The sequence below is a fragment of the Centroberyx gerrardi genome, chromosome 17, assembly GCF_048128805.1.
Source record: "Centroberyx gerrardi isolate f3 chromosome 17, fCenGer3.hap1.cur.20231027, whole genome shotgun sequence".
Lineage (NCBI taxonomy): Eukaryota > Metazoa > Chordata > Actinopteri > Beryciformes > Berycidae > Centroberyx > Centroberyx gerrardi.
This window is the reverse complement of record NC_136013.1, coordinates 4,381,115-4,402,551: the sequence shown is the minus strand read 5'-3', so window position 1 is coordinate 4,402,551 and position 21,437 is coordinate 4,381,115. Positions and strand designations below refer to the sequence as shown.

Below are 21,437 nucleotides of genomic sequence, written 5' to 3'. Positions count from 1 at the left end.
ATTGAGTGCATCAGCAGAGTGCGCGAGAGGGGAGGGAGGGAGAAAGGCGGCAAAAAAAAAAAAGCAGGATGCGGGAGAGAAACAGAAGAGGAGGGAAATGGGACCAAAGAGAAAGGGGGGGAAGATACTGGAGAGGCGAGAGTGATGGCGAACGCAGGGAAAAAAGCTTGGGAGGGAGAGGAGAGAGAAATGGGAGGGGAAAGAGAGAGAAAGGCGTTCAAAGAGTTCGCCCCTGGGAAGAGGCGATTGAGTGAGTGTGCCGGAACGCCTGGGTGCGGAAAAACACACATGCAAACACACACACACACACTCCAAGCAGTTACCGGTGTGCGTGGACAGGCGGCAACACACACACACAGACACACACACAGAGTACACACATTGCACATCTCGGTGCACTACATCAAGCCGTTTATTTATTGATGCGTCTGTTTAAAAATGCTGTCGGTGGGAGAGCTCTCAATCATCCTTCAGCATCACTAAAGGAAAACTGCGGAGTGAGAGGCAGAGAGAGGAGAGAGGGAAAGAGTGAGAGAGGTAGACAGAGAGAGGAAAGTGTAGAGAGAGAGAGAGAGAGAGAGAGAGAGAGAGAGAGAGAGAGAGAGGGAGGAAATCTTCATCTGTGAAGCAACGTTAGCTGCTTGCTGGTTCCCTCTCTCCATCTTTCCATCTCTCCAGCAGTGAGGTGGGGGGTAGAGGACGCACGCTGTGAATACTGACAAGGGAGAAGGCTTTGATCCCTCCCTCTCCCCCTTTCTCTCTGCCTCTCCATCTCTTTGTCTCTTTCTCTCTCTTTCTCACTCACTAACTCTCCCTCTTTTTTTATCCCCCCCGCCTCCCACTGTCCATTCTATGCACCTCTCTCTCTCTCGCTCCCCTTCTCACACTCTTCTTCTCTTCTCTTCTGTACATACTGTATACTTTCATTAACCCCGCTCCACCCCATCATCGCTAGAACTTTTCGGAGTGCAGAGTGCTAATCGATAACCCCGTCAACGAAGAGCGGACGATCAACAGGCGCCGTGACAAACAGCGAAGAGAGAGGAGCAACAGAAGAAGTAAAGTTGGGGGGGGACAGAAAAGAGTGAAGAAGAACAGAGGGCGGTACGTGTGTGTGTGTGTGTGGGGGGGGGGGGGGGGGTAAAAAAACGGAGAGAATACAAAATGAAAGAATGAAAGCAGAGAAACTGAAGACAGACGATAACGAGATGAAATGGAATAATGAACCGCGGGGGGGGGGGGGGGGGGGGGGGGGGTTGGGGACACCAAAAAACCTCCATTAAAACCATTGCTGAGGAAATTCTCTGAAACAGCACTGAGCCAAACAACACTAAGACCGTCTGGAGCAGCTCATTCAAACTGTAGAGCGTTTGGGCAGGTGAGAACAAGCCCGTTTGAATTTGGGTGGCACCAAATAACCACACCAAGACCGCCTGGAAAACGCTTCTTTTCCAATCATACTCTGAAAAAAATACAGGAAATGATCCCAAAATGCAAAGTTTTATGGGTATAAGGCGACAAATGTTGACCTCTGACAGCCAGCAGTTACTCATGCTCGGAAACCCTAGCAACAGGTTCTTGATCAAAATGTTATAAATACATTTTTTTGAAGTGCAGACAGTTTATAAGTGTTTATCTTATATATCTGTGGTCTGTTCTTGTCCTATGCAGCTGTCACTAAGACTGCCTCAAAGCCTTCTTTATTCATATGGAAAGCCTAGCATAATAACAAGAACCAAGGACAAACTGCAGTCTCGACTGATGCAGCTATTTCTTCAAGTGTTCTTAACTGGTATGAACACCAGAGACAGAAAATTACGAAACAAACAAACAACAAACAAGTTTATGCTGATTAGTTAAAGTTACAGGGACTGGTATCAGATATGTTTTGACTGCCGAAATCTCAAAAAACCAAAACCAAAACTGTCCAATAAACAAGCTACTTGTGAGCGTGATTTTTACTTACAAGCCCTGGTTCAATCACGAAAGTAAACTTTTCCACTGAGGTTTGGACCAAAGAAAACAAGCTGTAGGTGTGGATCTAAAACTGTCCCCTGAAAGTGAAAAGCTTTGATGTTTCCTTTGCACCCAAACTGCAGTCTGGATTGCTTAGATTCCGACTCCGGTCACATTTTCATTCAGTGGATCTGGTGACTGTCACCCCGTCTCTCCTTAGTCACCCCGTCATCTGGGTGACAGAAGAAGCAAAGTGCGGCGGCGAGGTTAAGAGAAAAGTGCGAAGAAGAATGGAGGGTGGCGGAGGAGGGAAGAAACTGAGGGAAGAAGAAATGATAAAATGAAAGTAAAGAAACTGAAGAAAGCCAGTGATGAGATGAAACAGCATAGCGAAGTGCAGGAGGGGTGTTGACAGAGATTCTGGGTGTGTGTGTGTGTGTGTGTGTGGGGGGGGGGGGGTCGGATGTTACTGGGGCAAGTGGGGGTTACCCAGAGTGCAGCGGGGTTAGGGTGATAAGCCAGCCTGTATATTCTGGATAATAAGACATCGACGCTGATCCACATTCTAATTATATGCACCATCTCTGCGGAATACAGATTAGGAGGGTTTAGAAGTGTCTTGGGAACTCTGAGAAACAAAAGGCACGTGTGCACACATACTGTAAGCTCACACACACACACACACACACACACACACACACACGAATGACACCGGCGCACACTGCACTGGAACAAAATATGGGAAGCAGTTAGAATGCAGTCCAACCCACCCACACAAACACAACCTAGTATTCATTCATTTGCACCCACATGCTGCAAAACCACACATTTATTTGTTCACTTACACACCCCCTTCCAACACACACATAAACATGTTAGTATCCCTTCACTTGCACGCACATTTATATATTAGCAGTCTATTATTTGCACATACACGCGCTGTACCACACTGGCCATTTCCCTTTAAAACCAGAGCCAATATCTGCAGTGGAACCGGCTTGGATGCCGAAGGCATGACTGTAAAGCTCGTCTTAACACTGTTGCAGAGGTAGCAGGCTGCCAGTGCTGCAGCGGCTCCCGATTCTTTTTCATCATATTTTGATGAATCCGCATCCTGTCAGGTCCGAGGAGACTCTTGTTAACTTGACTACACGGAGAATACCATTAACAAGGTCCTGCTTAACCGCGAATGCATGGTTTTCCTTAACGCGCTCAGCTTTGAGTATAGCTGACCTTCAACGCTGCCCCCTCCTATTCTTCTTCTTTCTCTCTCTCTCTCTCTCTCATTCTCCCTCTCCTCATCTTAACTCCCTCTCCTTACCTCTCACTTCAGGATTGATCACCTCAGAAGTAGGCCTTTTGTTCTGTGCGGTGGTGCAGCGAGCGCTGACCTCAGGAGAGAGAGGAAGAGATGGAAGGCAGCTCTCAGAGAATCTTAAAGCATCTCTCTAGTTAATCTACAGGGGCCTTACAGCGCTTTAAAGAGGAACGCCGCCGCCGCTGTTGCTGCCTCCGCACCCAGGAAACACATTTTTCCCCCTTGTCTGCCTGCCTGCCTTCATTTGCATTATAATCTGTAACGGTGACCACATCAGTGTTTCCCCTGCTGACGGATAGTTAGGCTGTGCCACGCTGCCGAGGGGAGCTGTCAGCCCGCCTAAAAGAATTTCATTACTATTAGTTTCAGTGTAGAGTTTTAGTATTTTATGGACTAAATGCCGTCCTTAAGAATTTCGTGAGTATTTGTTTCAACAGAGTTTTTGTGTTGTATCGTCTAAATGCTGTTTCAAAGACTTTTATTAGTATTGGTTTCAATGGAGGTTTTATGAGTCGTATGGTCTGAACGCTGTTTCAGAGAATTCCATTAGTATCGGTTTCAAGGGAGAGTTTTAGTGTTCTATCATCTAAATGCTATTGCAGAGAATTTCATTAGTTTTGCTTTCAAGGGATAGTTTTAGCGCTACGTTGCTAAATGCTGTTTCAGAGAATTACTGCAGTATTGGTTTTAATGGAGGGTTTTTAGTGTTATGTGCGAATAAAGTACAGTAAAACTTGAAATGTCCCTTTAAATGAGTCAGAAATGTAATAAAACCTGATGTTATAATAATTTCTTTCCTGATAATGTAATATATTATTACATTAACTGGCAATTATTACATTATAAGAGTTATAACTTTTCTAATTATCTCAGTATCAGTCTGAAGATGTTATTATATTATCTGGCAATTTACTACATCAGCATGTTTTAGTAAATTTTTGCCCCCTTTAGAGGAAGATTCTATTACATTTCAACAAGTTATTACATTAACAGATAGTTATTACATTATCAGCTGCCACACACCCCACTGACAAACACCTGACCACACGGCAGCAGACCGCAGAGCGGCAGGAGGGGGTCTGAACCGAGAAGCTGTTGCAGGAAGCTCTGAAGTCTGCGGCCCGGGGGGACGGCGAAGCGAGAGCCAGCGCTGCCGACAGAACGGAACGGGTAAGTGTGAGGAATGGTGGCAGGAGGGCCGGCGGGCCAAGCAGGCGGCGTACCGGGTAGGGTCACCTTGAGCGATCCATCTCCCACCTCCAGCAGGGAGGCAGACCGGAGGAGGCGGGGAGAGAAAACCGGTTTCCTCCCCCTTAATGGCGCTCTGCGGAGGGTGAGATCAGGTGAGGACTCTCCCTCTCTGATCTCCTCTGGTGAGGATGCAGCCACAGCTGGATAGGTGGGAGGGGAGCTGTCTTGACAGCCCAGACGGCTGAGACAAACAACACATTCATTTGAAAGGAGCCTGTCAAACGGCGCAGCTCAAATGAGCTTTCACGTTGTGAAAAAGCGGTGACGCTTTGGCTTCCTTTCCTTAACAAGACTGGGACAGGCTCTTTGTCACATAAAAAGGAAAGTAGGAAGTCAACCTTTGAGTCCTTTGATTTTTTTTCCCCCAATAGTAGAATTTGAAGAGACAAAAAAAACAACAACAATACAAACAGCAATGTAAGCGACACAATTAAAGGCAATTCGTCACCCGCGCATTTCTTAATGTTTTGGAGGCGCCCTGTCCTCACCGGAGACCCATGTGGCGTTCTGTTATGTTAGCCGTCAATCGATAAATTCTCATTTCCCACGGTTCCTTGTTTCTGAGAGAGGAAGAGGTAGCAAAGAAAACAAAAGTTCTATGTTGTGTTCACACTGTAGAGAGAACAAAGAACTAATTTTTTTCACCAAGCGACAGTTGCAAAGCAGCTAATAAAACATTGAGGATGTCTCCAGAAGCAAGGAGTGACTTCAGTTCTTGCTTATATTTCACAAAGTGATGCAAGCACTTTTGCTGCATATTCCCAGCACAGTGTGCTGTACAACTGAGTCATCACGACAACCATGGACTGAACAATCTGCCTTCAAGGACATGATTATCCGTTCTGAGAGAGGGCATGGTGGAATAAATTTCCAAAGGTACACCATGGTAACACTGAACTATTTCCATTTTCAAACATTACCTTACATTGCTTTCTGAGTATACCATGTTTACTGGACCTAGAATCACATCTTTAACATTTACATTTTAATCATATAGTTTAGAGTTAGAGTAGAATAAGCTTAAATTCCTAGATTTTTAATACCCCTTTAGCACTTTACTAGACGAGCAAGAAATCTTCAGATTGAGTGCTGTTGGGAAAGGGTTCAAGTTGACCCCGCAACACAATCCTGTTAAAAGCTCCATTTGTACAGGACTAGTATTATGTGTCATTAGTGGTTTACCGTCCCAACTTCTGCACTTTGTGAAACACATTTGCAGCGGATAATTATGAAATTTGCTGCAATCACTCCTGACCAAGACAAGATTTTACAATTTGACACTTCCTGATTTCAAAAAGAAAAAGTTTTGTGCCAAAAATGGATTCAAAACTTTCCTCTATGGAGTCCACTACTGAACGACGGGAGGAAGATATTAATTGGATGTGTACAAGAAGTAAAAAAAAAAAAAATTTCGCTCCAACAGCAAATTAGGGCTGAAATTACTGAGAGTTTAGCACTGTGTCCAGCTGGGATTAGTATGACTGGACAACGTTGGTAAAGTAATTTACTACATTGCCGTCGGTGATGTTAACGAGCAACCCGGACGGCACCTACTCCCACAAATTACTGAGGGGGCGTTTCATTGCCGTTAGACTCCAGAATACATCTACTGCACAAAGTATTGGTAATTTATGAATCACATAGCATCAATCAGCACGGTACTAGCATTAACAGAGGATGTGTGAGTTTGAGTTCAGTGAAAAACACTAGGTCATTCGCCTGGTAAGTATTATTCCCTAGTGCTGTCCGGATAAGGCTTTTGATTAACAGGATTATCAGGGGAACTCTATCTGTACCAAAGTACCGTAGCTTATTTGCGCTGGAACCTTTACCTTATGAATTACAGACATGGCAGATTCACACGGGATTCAAATCGCAGACGATCTCCGCAACTATTACAAATCACAGGTAATATTAGTCCTGTGTGAATAGGGCTTAAGATCAGGGCTGAGAGCTGGATCAAACTCCTTAACCCGTATCGCCCTGTGCTCGCAGTGTCGTCTTGTCTGCCATTTTGAACGCAGAATGTGAACACGCTTTTGACGACATTACAAGTGCAGCATCATAGGCATCCCTGTGTACGGGGCTCAGCGTGAATTGCCTAATTGTGGAGTGCGCCCGGATAATATTTCCGGGTTGTGCGAGTGTGAAAAGGGCATAATATTCCCAAGCAACCAATAGTGGGGAGGAGAGGGAGTGCATTCCTGTGACTCCGAAATGATCATGTATTATGGAGAGTGTTATAGAGAAAGTGCTTGGTAAGGAAGTAACAGCTGCAAAGTAAAAAAGGTAGAAAGATTGTTTTTTCTTTCTTCCCCGCTCATGTGTGAACCTCATTCACATCCAGCCATCTGCTTCTGGGACTGGCGTGTGCGGGGCAGGAGCAGCCTCCGTGGTGAGAGGATCCTCCTTATCATTACCGATGACTCTGGAAACTAATTTGATGTGGAGCCTACGTGCTCCTTGATATCTTCATTGTGTTTCCATGCCTCTGCTTATTCAAAGAACACCAGCGCCAATCTCTCCCACTCTACTGAGCTTTCACATTAAACCATCTGTTGTAGACCTCGTTGCATGCGTGGGTGTGTGTATGAGGGAGAGAGAGAGGGAATGAGTGTGTGTGTGTGCGTTTGTGAATGTGAGTGTGTTTGAGAGCGCGTCTCTGTGAGTATGTGTGTATGAGAGTAAGTAGTTGTGTGTCAGAGGGATTTCATCTGTGTGTATGAGGTTGAATGTGTGTGTATGAGTGTGTAGTGCATGCTTGTGAGAGAGAGAGGGTGTCTGAGTGAGTGTGTCTGTGTGTGAATGAGTGTGTGTGTGTGTGTGTGTGCGCGCGCACGCTTGTACGTGTCCTATGAAGCGGCAGGAGCAGTCGGGAGTGCTGAGAGCGGCGGTCGCAGTGAGTGATGTCAGGGGTCAGAGGTCACGCGGTTCTCTCCATCAGCGGAGGTGAGAATAGATGGGGGCGGACAGGAGAGGACGGGACCGGACGAGACGAGGAGGCTTGGTGACACAGCCGGCTGCCCGAAAAGCGAGGGTCAGCACTTTGCGGCGGCTGAGGACACGGTCACAAGGACGCCGCCGCCGAGCCGTTTAAACCAACTTTACTGCCGGTTCTGGCTCGCCTCGCCCTCTGCATGAGACGGCAAAAACAGGTTCCGACAAAAAGCTCCGGCTGTGCTTGTAGGGCGGCCTTATTCCAGCGTATTAACCTGCCTATTAGCCTGTGGAGCAGTAATGTTAGTATAAAATAATACTATGTAGGTACTTTTTGCAGCTTGCATTAACCAAAGTAAAAGACTGACATATCATAAAAACCACTAGCACGGCCTGCTGATTCATAAATTTAAAATCTAAAAATTCAATATCCTTCATTCAACACAGCTGATGTAACCAGGTTTATTTTCAGAACTATTTCAAGTGAGTAACCACATATTCATCTGCTGAGCAGTGATTTTTAGCTGTACAAAGTATTCCATCACTTACCATGTTCCCTTCCTATGGAAACAGGGAAAGAAGTTCCTGGAAGTTCAAAACAGTAAATTATTTATTTATTTTTAGCATATTTTGTGTAAATTTGACTAATCTCCGAGATAAAAGACGAGACGGCCTTAGCTGCATATCATTTAAAATGACTTACCATTTAGCTTTAGAGCTGCTAAAAGTTCTAATTTTCTCACTTTTGAGATAATGCTACTATACTCAACATAGTGTATAGCTTATACACTTTAGCCATAAGTGTTAGCATGGAGCGGAGCGTCCCATGATCTACCAGGGACACGTGGATGATTTGGGTGTTTGTGGTATTTTAGGCCAATCTTTGTATTCCTTTAATGAAGATCTCCCTACAACACAATGTATTTTAAAGGGTGTAACAACACAATACAAATACACTTTTTTACACGCTGTGCTTGCATGTTGTTGTTATAACAGCTTGTAGCTACATTGTGTATTAGAAAAAATCCCAGCAAAAAGCTACAGTAATGCTCTGGCCTTCTTCCAGTGGATTAATCTAGGTATTAACCTATGGAAAGGCATTGTAAGTATCCAATAACACTGTGTAAGTACTTATTGAAAATCATCATAATACATAATAAACTTACGTGGGGCATGACAAAATATAATTGTACTTACACTGTGGTATCCTTGTGCATCATGTACTGTTTACACTCACAACTACATCCTTACACACAGCGTCTTCCCATAGGTTAATACACACAAGTTAATACACTCAGAATAAAGCCATTGTAAAGTCTTGCCGAAGCCCCTTCAGAGAGCGGCGCCGCTTCATCGCAGCCCGTCTCGCTAAGGCTTCAGATCTTTCCTCTGATCCGCTCCCATTCTTCAGAAACTTTTATGTGTGGACTGTACACTGTTCCTCGCGGAATCATCAAAGGCGGCTGTGGAGCGGTGGCTGTACGGCGGCGGTGGATTCGTTCCCATCAGGAGTGTGTGTGTGTGTGTGTGTGTGTGTGTGTGTGTGGGGGGGGGGGATTGCTCAGAGATTTTGCAAGGAGCTGTACAGCGGCACTTCTCTTCATAAAAAAATCACGACCTGTGCTAGATAACATGTGATTTGAAAAAAGAAGAAAAAAAAAAAACACAGATTCACACATGCCAGGCCATTGAGCAGCTTCCCACTCGTTTTATAACATAATGGCAGGTATTTCCGACGGGGGCCGAAGCCTTGACACCGTGGTTGTCATTCATATTTATGGGCTGGTGGTGGAGGGCGGAGATGGTGGTGGGGTGTCTGGCAAGAGGAGCGGAGGCGAGGGAGGTGGGGAGGGGGCAGTTTAATGGGGTAATAAATACGTGTGGGTATGTGGAGACGTTTATGCTGCATCCTCTCCCACCTCCCGGCGACCCGCCTCTGGCACAGTGTAAAGAATATATAACACAGTTAATCATGTGGGTCGACGAGGCGGCGATCAGGGACATTATCACACCCGGCCTTTCTGTCAATACCGCGCGGTGCAATACGTGTCTAATATGTGTCAAGTTATGTGTGATATACTGTGTGTCTGTGTTAGGGCTGAGATAGACGTGGGGTAAACACACACGCCGTCGTCCCGGGGAGATATTTTGTGGAGGTGCAGTGTGGGTGTCACTGGCATGAAATCAGGGGGACGGTACAGTATGGGACACCAGTGGAGCAGAGTAAAAAATATATCTATATTCTGCAAACAAACAAAATATGGAACATTTCAGGCAACCACTGGCCTTACTGTATTGTGCCATATAGTCATGTTGGTAATCTCAAGGTGCAATAAGTAAGATTTGTACTGCTCCATAGCACAAAATGACTCAAAACTCACTTTCCGGCCCGTACCATATCGTTTTGGTGCTACGAGCGAGTGATACAAGACATTTCGCCCTACGGCCAAAAAAGCAAATGTAAGAGCGGTACATTATTACTGTACTTTGCATGATATACAGTCATCATTGTTACCCCCTGAAGAGCTTGTGTTGGATAAGACACGACTTCCCCGGGTGTTCCCGTAGGAATAATTAACCAGCACCGACAGTGGGCTTGCCGCGCGGCGGTGGGGCTTATTCCGACTAAAAGGCCAGCAACTTCCATGGCAAATAAAATGGCTGCTGTGGTCGGGTCTGTCAACAGCCATCTGGCGGCTCCAGCTCCTTCAAAGGAACCGTCAGGCCTCAAAGGAGGGTTCTGATTAAGACTCAGACAGTACAGAATGAGACACACACACACACACACACACACACAAACATCTAAGGACATGCATACGAGCAGATGCGCAGCGCAACATGCAAATGCATGTGCACACACACACACACACACACAGAAAAACACACAGCCAACAGGCACAAGCGCAGACCCCAACAGGTGGGCTTTGGATTTTTACAAGAACCTCCACAAATCTCAGCAGCTGTTAGACTGATACCAGGGTGAGAAGAACCTCGGACATATGGGATATTCACAAACTGAAAAATTTCCACTGCCTTTTTTTAAAAAGAATCCACGTTGACATTTTTAAGCATATTAGGCATATTTAAGCATTTAGCTGACGCTGTTATCTAGAGCGACAATGACTGTAACAGCAGAATAAATTTAATTCCCATGTCAGATTACAAGCAACCAACAGCAAGGCATGCGAGGGTCAGAGCCGTAGTGTCCTGACAATATTCCTGTGACCCTACAATGACCAAATAAAAAAAAAGCAATGGCCACCATTTCGCGTTGCATTGGGCATAAGCGAGGCGAACGCGGGCATAATCAGATGCAAATGTGTGTCACTGTGCGGCTGATGCAAGCGCTGGGTAACATGGAGGAATCTGAATGTAACAAAGCCTTGAGGGACGCCAGCGAGGAGAACGGGACGGTCCTGGTGTTTGGGGAAGCAGGCGGATGCAAGGACAGAGCCGACCGCACGGAGCGACATGATTAGCTCTCTGTTTTCTGGAAATGATATGTCACTGTGTGTTTACACAGCGCATGCATGTGTATGAAGGCAGGCGTGTCTACATGTGCAGGACAAGGTTAGTTAAAACTGAAACTACAAACAAGGTTCCTACACGGTTTCAATTCCAAAAGTCCATGCTTTTTTCAGACCTTCATTTCTTGATACGAAGATTTTAGCTGGTGTTCAATATGACTTATGCAGATGGTCGTCTTGCCCCTACTAACTCCGCCATATCACTCTACAGATGAATATTTTTCAAATTGACAAATATCAGAATATGTGAAATGACGGGGGTCTAAAACCACAGAAAATGTGTAGTACTATGTATTTCTGAACAGTACAGCAATATTTCCATACTTTTTCAAAACTTTTGTGCAATTCCCAAACTTATCAAGACCTAGAAATTACCAAATTCGTAAATACCAAATTAAATTACAGGCTAATTCAACTTAAAATGAAAGTCTGTGAAAAGGCAGAGAACAAAGCTATAATTTCTGCCTCCAAATAACCAGATGTTTTTCTTTACATCTCCATTACGTGGACAGGAAATTTGAATGGGCTCAGATCCACTATCTATTACTACGCCAATCCAAATATAACTCCCTATGTGTAGAGAAAACAGGCTGTACCGACACATTACTCACTGGTGAAAGTGGGTGTGGAAGGAGGCGGATCTGGGATGGCAGAACTACTGTTGCCTTGTGGAGGAGTTGTGGGCCTAATTCAACCAGACAGCTGTGATGGGAGGTGCCCGCTTGAAAACTAATGTGTACCTGCTTCCTTTCTCCCATCCCACTTTCATCTAACATCCAAACAGGGCTGTGATTCTCATTCCTTCAGTTCAGGCTTCAGATCACATTTCTGATGTCTTGGACTTGTCTTTGCCGATTTGCGGATAGATCTACATCTCTGTTCATCCTTAAGAAACTCCTTAATCATTAGTTTTTTTGCATTTGGAAAGAAATCTACATGGCTCATTGCCTATTTTGGTCTTGATCTTGAATAGGACTTGATTTGTACCTTTGTAAAAAAAAAAAAAGTTTTTAAGGTCAAAAAAGCATCCAGTGTGGTGAAAACTTGTTCTCCTGCATTTTAGAGATTATGTTGTTTCTTCTCATTCATAGCTGATGTGCCTTAGTGTCGTAAAATGTCTGATATTTGAACGTTCAAGCTGTTTATAGTGATAAATGGCTTAGAAAAATGCTTATAAGCCATTTATAATGAATTATTAAAAATTCTCCTACGGAAAAATGAATGATTTTTTTTTTTCTTTGATCATAACCACCAGATTACGTAAATTGACACTTTCCCTCCCTATTGCTGCTAACACTGATTTGGGCCAATCACCTGGGCGCGGCTCAGATGCGGTTTAAGAAATCCCCCAAAGAGCTCGACTGGGGTATCTGATAATCAAATCATACCTTCCGGCCAAAATCGTTGTCAGGCTTTTCAAATTAAATGGCTGACCAGCTGATAGAGAAAGAGCAGCACAAAAATAAATGCATAATGCGATGAAGACGATCACTCATGTTAGTAAAGATTAGAAAATGCAACTGAAGTCAGTATGTCAGCTTTGTAGTTGTGAAGCCATTATTGAGACGCTCCATCATTTCTGGAGACGTGAGGTGTTCCATTATGCTAATTGTTAAAATCTCATGTTACATGTTTGCCTACTTGGGAAAACAGAAAGCATCATTTTTGGTGTGACTGTACTCAGCACCCCTGCTACAGAGGCTTGTCCCTGTGGAGGGGACTCCGTGTCACCCTTGACTTCCTGTATCCTGTATGCTTGCCCCCGTCCCTCCTTACAATACTGAAGTGCTTATGTGGATTAAAAGGTTAGCCTGCAGTGGCTTGGCTGGACAATGGTGGCTGTGCGATGGAGAGAGAGGGCGGAGCGGGAGCAGGTGAAGGGGGGGTGGGGGGGGGGAGAGTTAAGAGGCACCCGGAGGTGCAGGTGATGACAGCACTCTTCGTCGAGGTTGCAGCCGAAAGGCACTTCAGCAGGCGCGCCGAGTGTGAAAAGCACAAACCAAAAGTTCACATTAAGCACAGCAAAACATTAGCTTGCATGCTCACACACACACGGCCCCGCACACACACACACACACACACACACTTTGAGCTGCTCATTCAAGAGGTGGTTCAACCCCTTCTGGAAATACACTATGAAAATGCATTTTGTCATTTCTTCGGGGACGGGGTATTCAATATTCAAAAAAAAGAAAGTGCACTCACGGTGACTTTTCACAGTTTCTACATCACCGCAGTTCGCTCGTCAGTGTTCTACAATCAGTTGTGACAGCCAGTCATTCACCCGGCCAGTCAGACAGTAAGTAGCTCAACCAGCCAGTCAGCTAGTTAGCCAGTTAGCACCAGTCACATATCAGTCAGTCAGTCAGTCAGTCAGTCACATGAGCTGCTGACAGAGTGTGCCCTAGTTTCCCGGGCGACACAAAATACCATCACAGTTATTTCACACCAGAATAGACAATGAATAAGAAATATAGCTCTGAACTGTGCAAATCTATTGTGGCTCCTGTCATCTTAGGAGGCATAAACCAATCACACAGGAGCTTTGTCAGGGTGCCTGGTGTGTGTGTGTGTGTGTGTTTCTGCAATAGTAGGTTAACATCATGCATGTTTAAAGTCTGCTCTGCATCATAATATATTTTAGTCGATGCGAGACAAGCCCTTCCCCCCCTAAGGAAAAAAAAAAATAAAATCGAGAATTTTATGGGATTGAGCTCGTCAGCCCGCTATTCACACATCTAGTCACTCAAATTGTCAGTTAGTCTTCATTCTTCGCTACGCAAATTTAATTTCTAGATTCCATTGTGGTGGAGCAATTCAAGTCCCTTCCAAAACATTTTAATGGTTCTGCTTTTTTTTGTTTTCCAAGACCCTGGAAGTTGTCAGTCATTTTCCACACTGTCCAGACCCTGCAGTGTTTCCCACAGTTGTCAGAATGATTCGCTGTCCTATTTAAATAATGATGGATGTTTTTCCAGCTCACTCAGTGTCACTGGGACTGACGGTCTGACCAACACCACGCACTGTGTCGTAAACACAGTGATTTATGGTCACTGTACTTCACAAACTCACATTCGGTGTTTGACGGCATTAAATCTTTGGTTGTTGGGAATTAGGAATTTGGAAATTTCGAATGTTCAAAGCACTGATGTTTCTACTGACATGTTCAACAACTTTCCAGTTGCTATACATCTCTGTCTAAATATACACTTGTCCATTCTGGCCTCTAGGGACAGTTACTAGTCTGATGATTGTATTTCCTCAGTATATTATAGTGTTTTTTGGTTATATCTGATTTAATACTGATGATGGCATAAGCCGCAACTTCTGTCTGTCTAATTTCTTTCTTGAGCACAGATCTACAGCTTTTTTCCTCGGTTTAACATGGAATAAAATCATAATTAATTTTTTTTAAACGCTGTGAACGGGAACTCTTTGCAACATCGTATTATGAGTTTTTATGCCTAGGTTCACACCCTCCACTCACTCTTCTATTGTAAGGTACACTGACCAGAAACACCAAGTCTGAATGCCAACTCCACAGCATCCAAAATGAATACGAAACTAAACAATGTACATAGTTGGCTGTCAATTTACCTGGCCGGGCCGCTGAAATGTAATCAAATATGGGAAACCCTGCTCCGTGCTGTAAGCGTGAGTCTCAGACTTACCTCTCGTCGCCGTGACGCCCAGCAGCTCTGTTTGATCTTCCACACCACAGCGGCCACCAGGAGCAGGGACAGGAAGCAGCTGTGGACAGACAGGAAGAGGAACGCAGGGGGGACGCGTCAGTAAAAACAAAGAACGATCAGGGAGGAGGAGAGTTGACACGGATCGCGAGCCTTGGGAGCGTTTGAGGTTCTGTTTGTGCATGACTACGCGTGTCACTTTCTGTCATACGTAAATTAATCAGTGAGTATTTATTTCCCCCCCATCTGATTACATATTCATGCGTGTTTTGGTCTGACAGCTGAATTCACAGAAGTGATCACAGCCCACGTCAACCTGTATTATTATTTAACGAACCAGGGTCCCAGGCCCAGGGACCAATCTTCCGGTTTTTTTTTTTGTCCCCTGCTGAAAAAACTTCAAATCACTTATTTTGCCCTGATGAGTACAACTGTTTGAGTTGTTCTCACATATCACTGCAGTTTCTCCTGTCTAGTCATCCAGCAACATGAACATTAAGAGAGAAGAGAAATGTGAAACTAAAAATCACATAATTTAGCCAAATTTCCCTCTACAAGAAGTGCAGTCCTATTGTTTAGAATGATTTCTTGCAAATATCCAAAAGTATCAGTATCCAAAAGTCAGTTTTTATAGCACTGCTTTGCAACTGGGACCAAAATGCGGACAGATACAAAACCAAAACAAAACACAGTTCTATAAAATTACAGAGGAAACGCTGCATTGATTCACAGGATCCGGGGGGGTGTGAAGCAGTGTCAGACAGACAGCTGAAGCAGCTGTCAGGGGAAGCCGTGTTATGCGCCGAACATTTCCCAACTAGGCTTTGCGCTTTTTACGAGATCGCCTAGAGGTTGAGGAGGTGGCATGTCACACACACATTCCCTCCCCGTCTCAACACCTATACACACACACACACACACACCTCTATTCACTATGACACTTTGACTGATTTCATTACCATTATCTGCATGAGGGTTATTTTATTTCCCGTACTTGTTATTTCTGGATTTTGCTGTTTTTGTACGATTCTCTCTCCTCTTTTGAGTTTTGATGTTATTTAAGCGTCTTTGTTTGTCATCTTGATTTGTTTTTTTCTTCTCTTTCTTCTCCTGGCTGGAGATGTTTTTTGTATAAGTCCCTTGGGGTTTTCTTCCGTCTTGCCGTTTGTGTTTTCTCCTTCTCTGTTTTCACTGTTTTTAGCATTTGTGCAAATAAAATATACCGAGAGACAAAACCGCGAGTATGCTTTGCGCGCGATATGAGACCGCCTAGAGGTGAAGGAGGCAGAGGTGACATGTCTTGGAGAGGTGGTTTGTTGGCAGTGTCACTCTGTGTGTGTGTGTGTGTGTGTGTGTGTGTGTGTGTGTGCAGCCCCCCCACCCCTCCACTCCACTTCCCCAGGCCGCTTTCACACTCGCACTCAAGAATGTGTGAAGAAGACAGAGCAGAGAGAGGCAGAAAATAAAGACAGAGAGAGGGTGTGTGTGTGTGTGTGTGTGTGTGTGCGTGCGAATACTTCAGACAACTGCTTCTGCGATCTGAACTTCATTCCCTGGCTGTCATGCCTTTCGTTGATTTCCTGTAAGCGCTCCTGCGGCTCTCTGACGTAAACTTCCTATATTTCGACTCACATCGCTGTTCACAAGCGGCTGCCGGTGAGCGAAGTGTCAGCGGCGTGATGGAAAAACGCTTAAACACCAATGATCCCAACATCGTCTCAGACTTTTCCTCCAAGGGAACATCCACCATAAAAATGGAATTAGTATTTTTTTTTTTTTATGTCATCTTAGACAGCTCAATCCTGATTTGTAAACACGAACAAGCTAGACACCAGAGCGCCGGGGCGCTGATTGATGATGTCACCACGAGACAAAACCTGGAGCTGCTCCATTAACGAGTTGTAAAACCGAGTTTACGGACACAGATTGTTTGTTTAAGCTTTCACAGACAAATGAGCTTCGTTTCATTGTAGTGAAAACAGTCATGAACCAGAAATACATCCATATCCCCATAATACTTGTTTTAACTCTTAAAGGATACAGCTGGTGTTTTTAAATACATTTCTTATCATCAACAAATCCTATGAAAATACAACCATCAACAATGCGTTTGCTCTACTCCCGTTACTTTCCGACTTCCCACGTTCCCTTTTCAGCCTTCAACCCGGAAGTCATTGGCTCCAATTGTAAGCTAAAAACCTTTAAATACAGCTCACAAAGACATAGTTTACATTTTAAAAATCGTTAACTGTTACCATGAAAAGTCAGGCTGTTGTAGTTATTACCAAATCAAATTCAAATGGGAACAAATTCTTCATTACACCGGGGACTATTTTCTGTGCTACGGAACTACTTTCCTGAGATGGAAAACGTGTTTACGGTCGGCTTATTAAGTTGTTTGAGGAAAAAGTCGGCCGACCCGGTGCATAGTGATGATGAAATATATAATATAACGTGTTTTTAATAGTTTGGAGTTCTATGGCTGCTGGGACATGGCTGCATTGGGCATCGGCTACATGGACGAGACTTGTTAGCAAAACAAATTCATAGCTGATTTTGTTATTTTCATAGGATTTGTTGATGGTAAGAAATGCATTAAAAAACACCAGCCTTATCCATTAAGCACTTGTTGATGTTTCGGATCCGGTTTGCCATTCAGATAAATCAATATTCTGCCTTTCCACTAGTCCCAGTCACATATATTCACATTCAGAGTGAAACAGTAAAAAGGTTAACGGGCTAAATGATGTGAACCATTTTCTATGTGACTCTTAACTTGTGAATGTGATTGTGAATAGCCGTTTCTGTGTTGTTCCCATAAATGAAACGGCATCTGAATCTTGAACCTTTTGTTAAATGATTTGCTTTGGCAGGGGATTTCTCATTTCAAATCCGGACTGTACAATACAAGATCACCGGGATTCATCAGCGGGGCTTTAGGCGGCCGTCTTTGATTGAATTCTGTGAATATACACACAGTATATATACACACACACACACTGAGACCTCTCTTGTGATTTTCTACCTTGTTGGAGGCTACAGCAGCTGAAAAGTGTTGGCTTTGCAATCAAAAAAAAAAAATTCCCTTTATTGTTCCCCAAGTGCAGCAGATTTTTTTTGCTTTTGTTCGAGATCACAGGAATAACGTACATGAATTCTGTTTCAGGGGTTAGAACTGGATTTAATTAGAGACTCCATCAAAACACATAAGTTTCCCAGACGTACAGGCCTACCAGCGAGACCCCTCCAAGATCTATATTTCTCAAAAGTTTTACCACCTTTTCAATCGAAACGCCTTTGCCCATTTTCATAGCGGCTGCGATGCGCTCAGATCTTTATTCATCCCCCCCCCCCGCACCCCCCGCCCCCCCCGCCCCCCCCGCCCGCCCTGGGTGACTCTTTAAAGCGCCATCCATTCAAAAAATTCCCTTATCTCTCCGGGCTGAAGAGGACTCTTAAGAGATCCATCCGTTCAGCCGTCTTATTGATCTGGCTTCCTGCTCGCTGCTTAAAGAGCGACACGGTGCTGATGAATGACCCGCGTGAATAGATATCAGCCCCACATCAAAGGCCTCCCATCGCAACGGGGTGGGAGGGATAAGGAGAGAGAGGGAGAGAAAGACGGGGGGGGAAGAGAGAGGGAGGGAGAAAGAAAGACAAAAGAGAGGGAGAGACAGTGGGAAACAGACGGGCAGCGAGAGACAGAGAGAGATAAAGACAGATAAAGAAGAAGATGGGGGGAGAAACTGAAAGGCAAAGTCGGGACGATGGAGGAAGACAAAGGGAGAGGCGAAGACAGAAAGACAGAGAGGAACAAACGGAAAGAAACGGATAAGGGCGGCGACCGAGAGAGAGAAACGTATAGGAAGTAACGACAGAGAGAGAGAGACACAAACAGAGAGAGAGAGAAAGGCAGAGAGAGAAACGTATAGGAAGTAACGACAGAAAGAGACACAAACAGAGAGAGAGAGAAAGGCCGAGAGAAACGTATAGGAAGTAACGACAGAGAGAGAGAGACACAAACAGAGAGAGAGAGAAAGGCCGAGAGAAACGTATAGGAAGTAACGACAGAAAGACACACAAACAGAGAGAGAGAGAAAGGCCGAGAGAAACGTATAGGAAGTAACGACAGAGAGAGAGAGACACAAACAGAGAGAGAGAGAAAGGCCGAGAGAGAAACGTATAGGAAGTAACGACAGAGAGAGAGAGACACAAACAGAGAGAGAGAGAAAGGCCGAGAGAAACGTATAGGAAGTAACGACAGAGAGAGAGAGACACAAACAGAGAGAGAGAGAAAGGCCGAGAGAAACGTATAGGAAGTAACGACAGAGAGAGAGAGACACAAACAGAGAGAGAGAGAAAGGCCGAGAGAAACGTATAGGAAGTAACGACAGAGAGAGAGAGACACAAACAGAGAGAGAGAGAAAGGCAGAGAGAGAAACGTATAGGAAGTAACGACAGAGAGAGAGAGACACAAACAGAGAGAGAGAGAAAGGCAGAGAGAGAAACGTATAGGAAGTAACGACAGAGAGAGAGAGAGAGACACAAACGGAGAGAGAGAGAAAGGCCGAGAGAAACGTATAGGAAGTAACGACAGAGAGAGAGAGAGAGACACAAACGGAGAGAGAGAGAAAGGCCGAGAGAAACGTATAGGAAGTAACGACAGAGAGAGAGAGAGAGAGAAAGGCAGAGAGAGAAACGTATAGGAAGTAACGACAGAGAGAGAGAGACACAAACAGAGAAAGAGAGAAAGGCCGAGAGAGAAACGTATAGGAAGTAACGACAGAGAGAGAGAGACACAAACAGAGAGAGAGAGAAAGGCCGAGAGAAACGTATAGGAAGTAACGACAGAGAGAGAGAGACACAAACAGAGAGAGAGAGAAAGTCAGAGAGAGAAACGTATAGGAAGTAACGACAGAGAGAGAGAGACACAAACAGAGAGAGAGAGAAAGGCCGAGAGAAACGTATAGGAAGTAACGACAGAGAGAGAGAGAGAGAGAGACACAAACAGAGAGAGAGAGAAAGGCCGAGAGAAACGTATAGGAAGTAACGACAGAGAGAGAGAGAGACACAAACAGAGAGAGAGAGAAAGGCAGAGAGAGAAACGTATAGGAAGTAACGACAGAGAGAGAGAGACACAAACAGAGAGAGAGAGAAAGGCAGAGAGAAACGTATAGGAAGTAACGACAGAGAGAGAGAGACACAAACGGAGAGAGAGAGAAAGGCAGAGAGAGAAACGTATAGGAAGTAACGACAGAGAGAGAGAGACACAAACAGAGAGAGAGAGAAAGGCAGAGAGAAACGTATAGGAAGTAACGACAGAGAGAGAGAGACACAAACAGAGAGAGAGAGAAAGGCCGAGAGAAACGTATAGGAAGTAACGACAGAGAGAGAGAGAGACACAAACAGAGAGAGAGAGAAAGGCCGAGAGAAACGTATAGGAAGTAACGACAGAGAGAGAGAGAGAGACACAAACGGAGAGAGAGAGAAAGGCCGAGAGAAACATATAGGAAGTAACGACAGAGAGAGAGAGAGAGAGAAAGGCCGAGAGAAACATATAGGAAGTAACGACAGAGAGAGAGAGACACAAACAGAGAGAGAGAAAGATGCAGATAGAAACAGACAGACCGGTGCGCTTCATTTGATCTCAGCCTCCACGAGGGAAGCTGGCCAAGTTAGTCAGGCATCAGCTCTCTCTCACCTCCTCCAACCACTCCATCACACCTAGAGCTCCCTCTCTCACACAGAATAGAAATGAGCATCCGCCGGCAGATGCCGCCTCGCCCAAAACCACCTGCACCGGCCACACTTACCTCCTCGACTGAACAAGCCCTGTCACAACGACCAAATACTACTTTAATACTACTTCAACACCACTGCCAGAGACTGAATCTGATAGTTCATTTTATAAACATTCGATACTTGCTACCAAACTAGAGCTGCAACGATTAATCGATTAGCTGTCAACTATTAAATTAAATCGCCAACTATTTTGATAATCGATTAATCGGTTTGAGTAATTTTTTAAGAAAAATAAGTCAAAATTCTCTGATTCCAGCTTCTTAAATGTGAATATTTTCTGGTTTCTTTACTCCTCTATGACAGTAAACTGAATATCTTTGGGTTGTGGACAAAACAAGACATTTGAGGACGTCATCTTGGGCTGATCGACATTTTTCAACATTTTCTGACATTTTATAGACCAAACAACTAATCGATTAATCGAGAAAATAATCGACGGATTAATCGACAATGAAAATAATCGTTAGTTGCAGCCCTATACCAAACGTGTGCTGAAATTTCATTTCAAAGTAAAAATTCTGGTTTTGTGAAAACACTAGTTTCAACCCCATGTACCAAGGGGGATGTTAAGGATCTGGTTTTCCCCTCATATAATCAATACCGTACTACATATGCCAATTACTCCCAGTCATGTAAATTCACAATGAGAAGTCCAGAGTCACATGGCGTTTGAAAAATTCTGGATATTTTCAACCTGGCCCTTATTTTCCGAGCGTTTGCCATCATATCGATTGTGTCCAAAATTTCATCACTTACTTCACTGTAGAGCTTCATGTTCCTCTCTCCAACACACACACCCACAGGGCAAAACCAACCTCCAACGGCTGAACCCAAAAAGCGATTAAAACATGCCCTTTCAACACAATAAGGCTCCCACCGCAATGGGACCTTCCTAGATCTGTATCGGCTGCGCAGTTCATTAACAGTTGACTTTAAATTCATGAATGCAAATGATTT

General features: G+C 44.4%; 1 protein-coding gene across 1 annotated transcript in view; it reads right to left on the bottom strand.

Annotated features, from left to right (window-relative positions):
• atrn (attractin) overlaps positions 1-21,437 on the bottom strand; it is a 114,097-nt gene that overhangs the window by 17,168 nt on the left and 75,492 nt on the right. Inside the window, exon 26 of the mRNA XM_071922496.2 lies at positions 14,661-14,739. Within this exon, the coding sequence (XP_071778597.2) occupies positions 14,661-14,739 (79 nt within the window). The remainder of the gene's footprint in view (positions 1-14,660; positions 14,740-21,437) is intronic.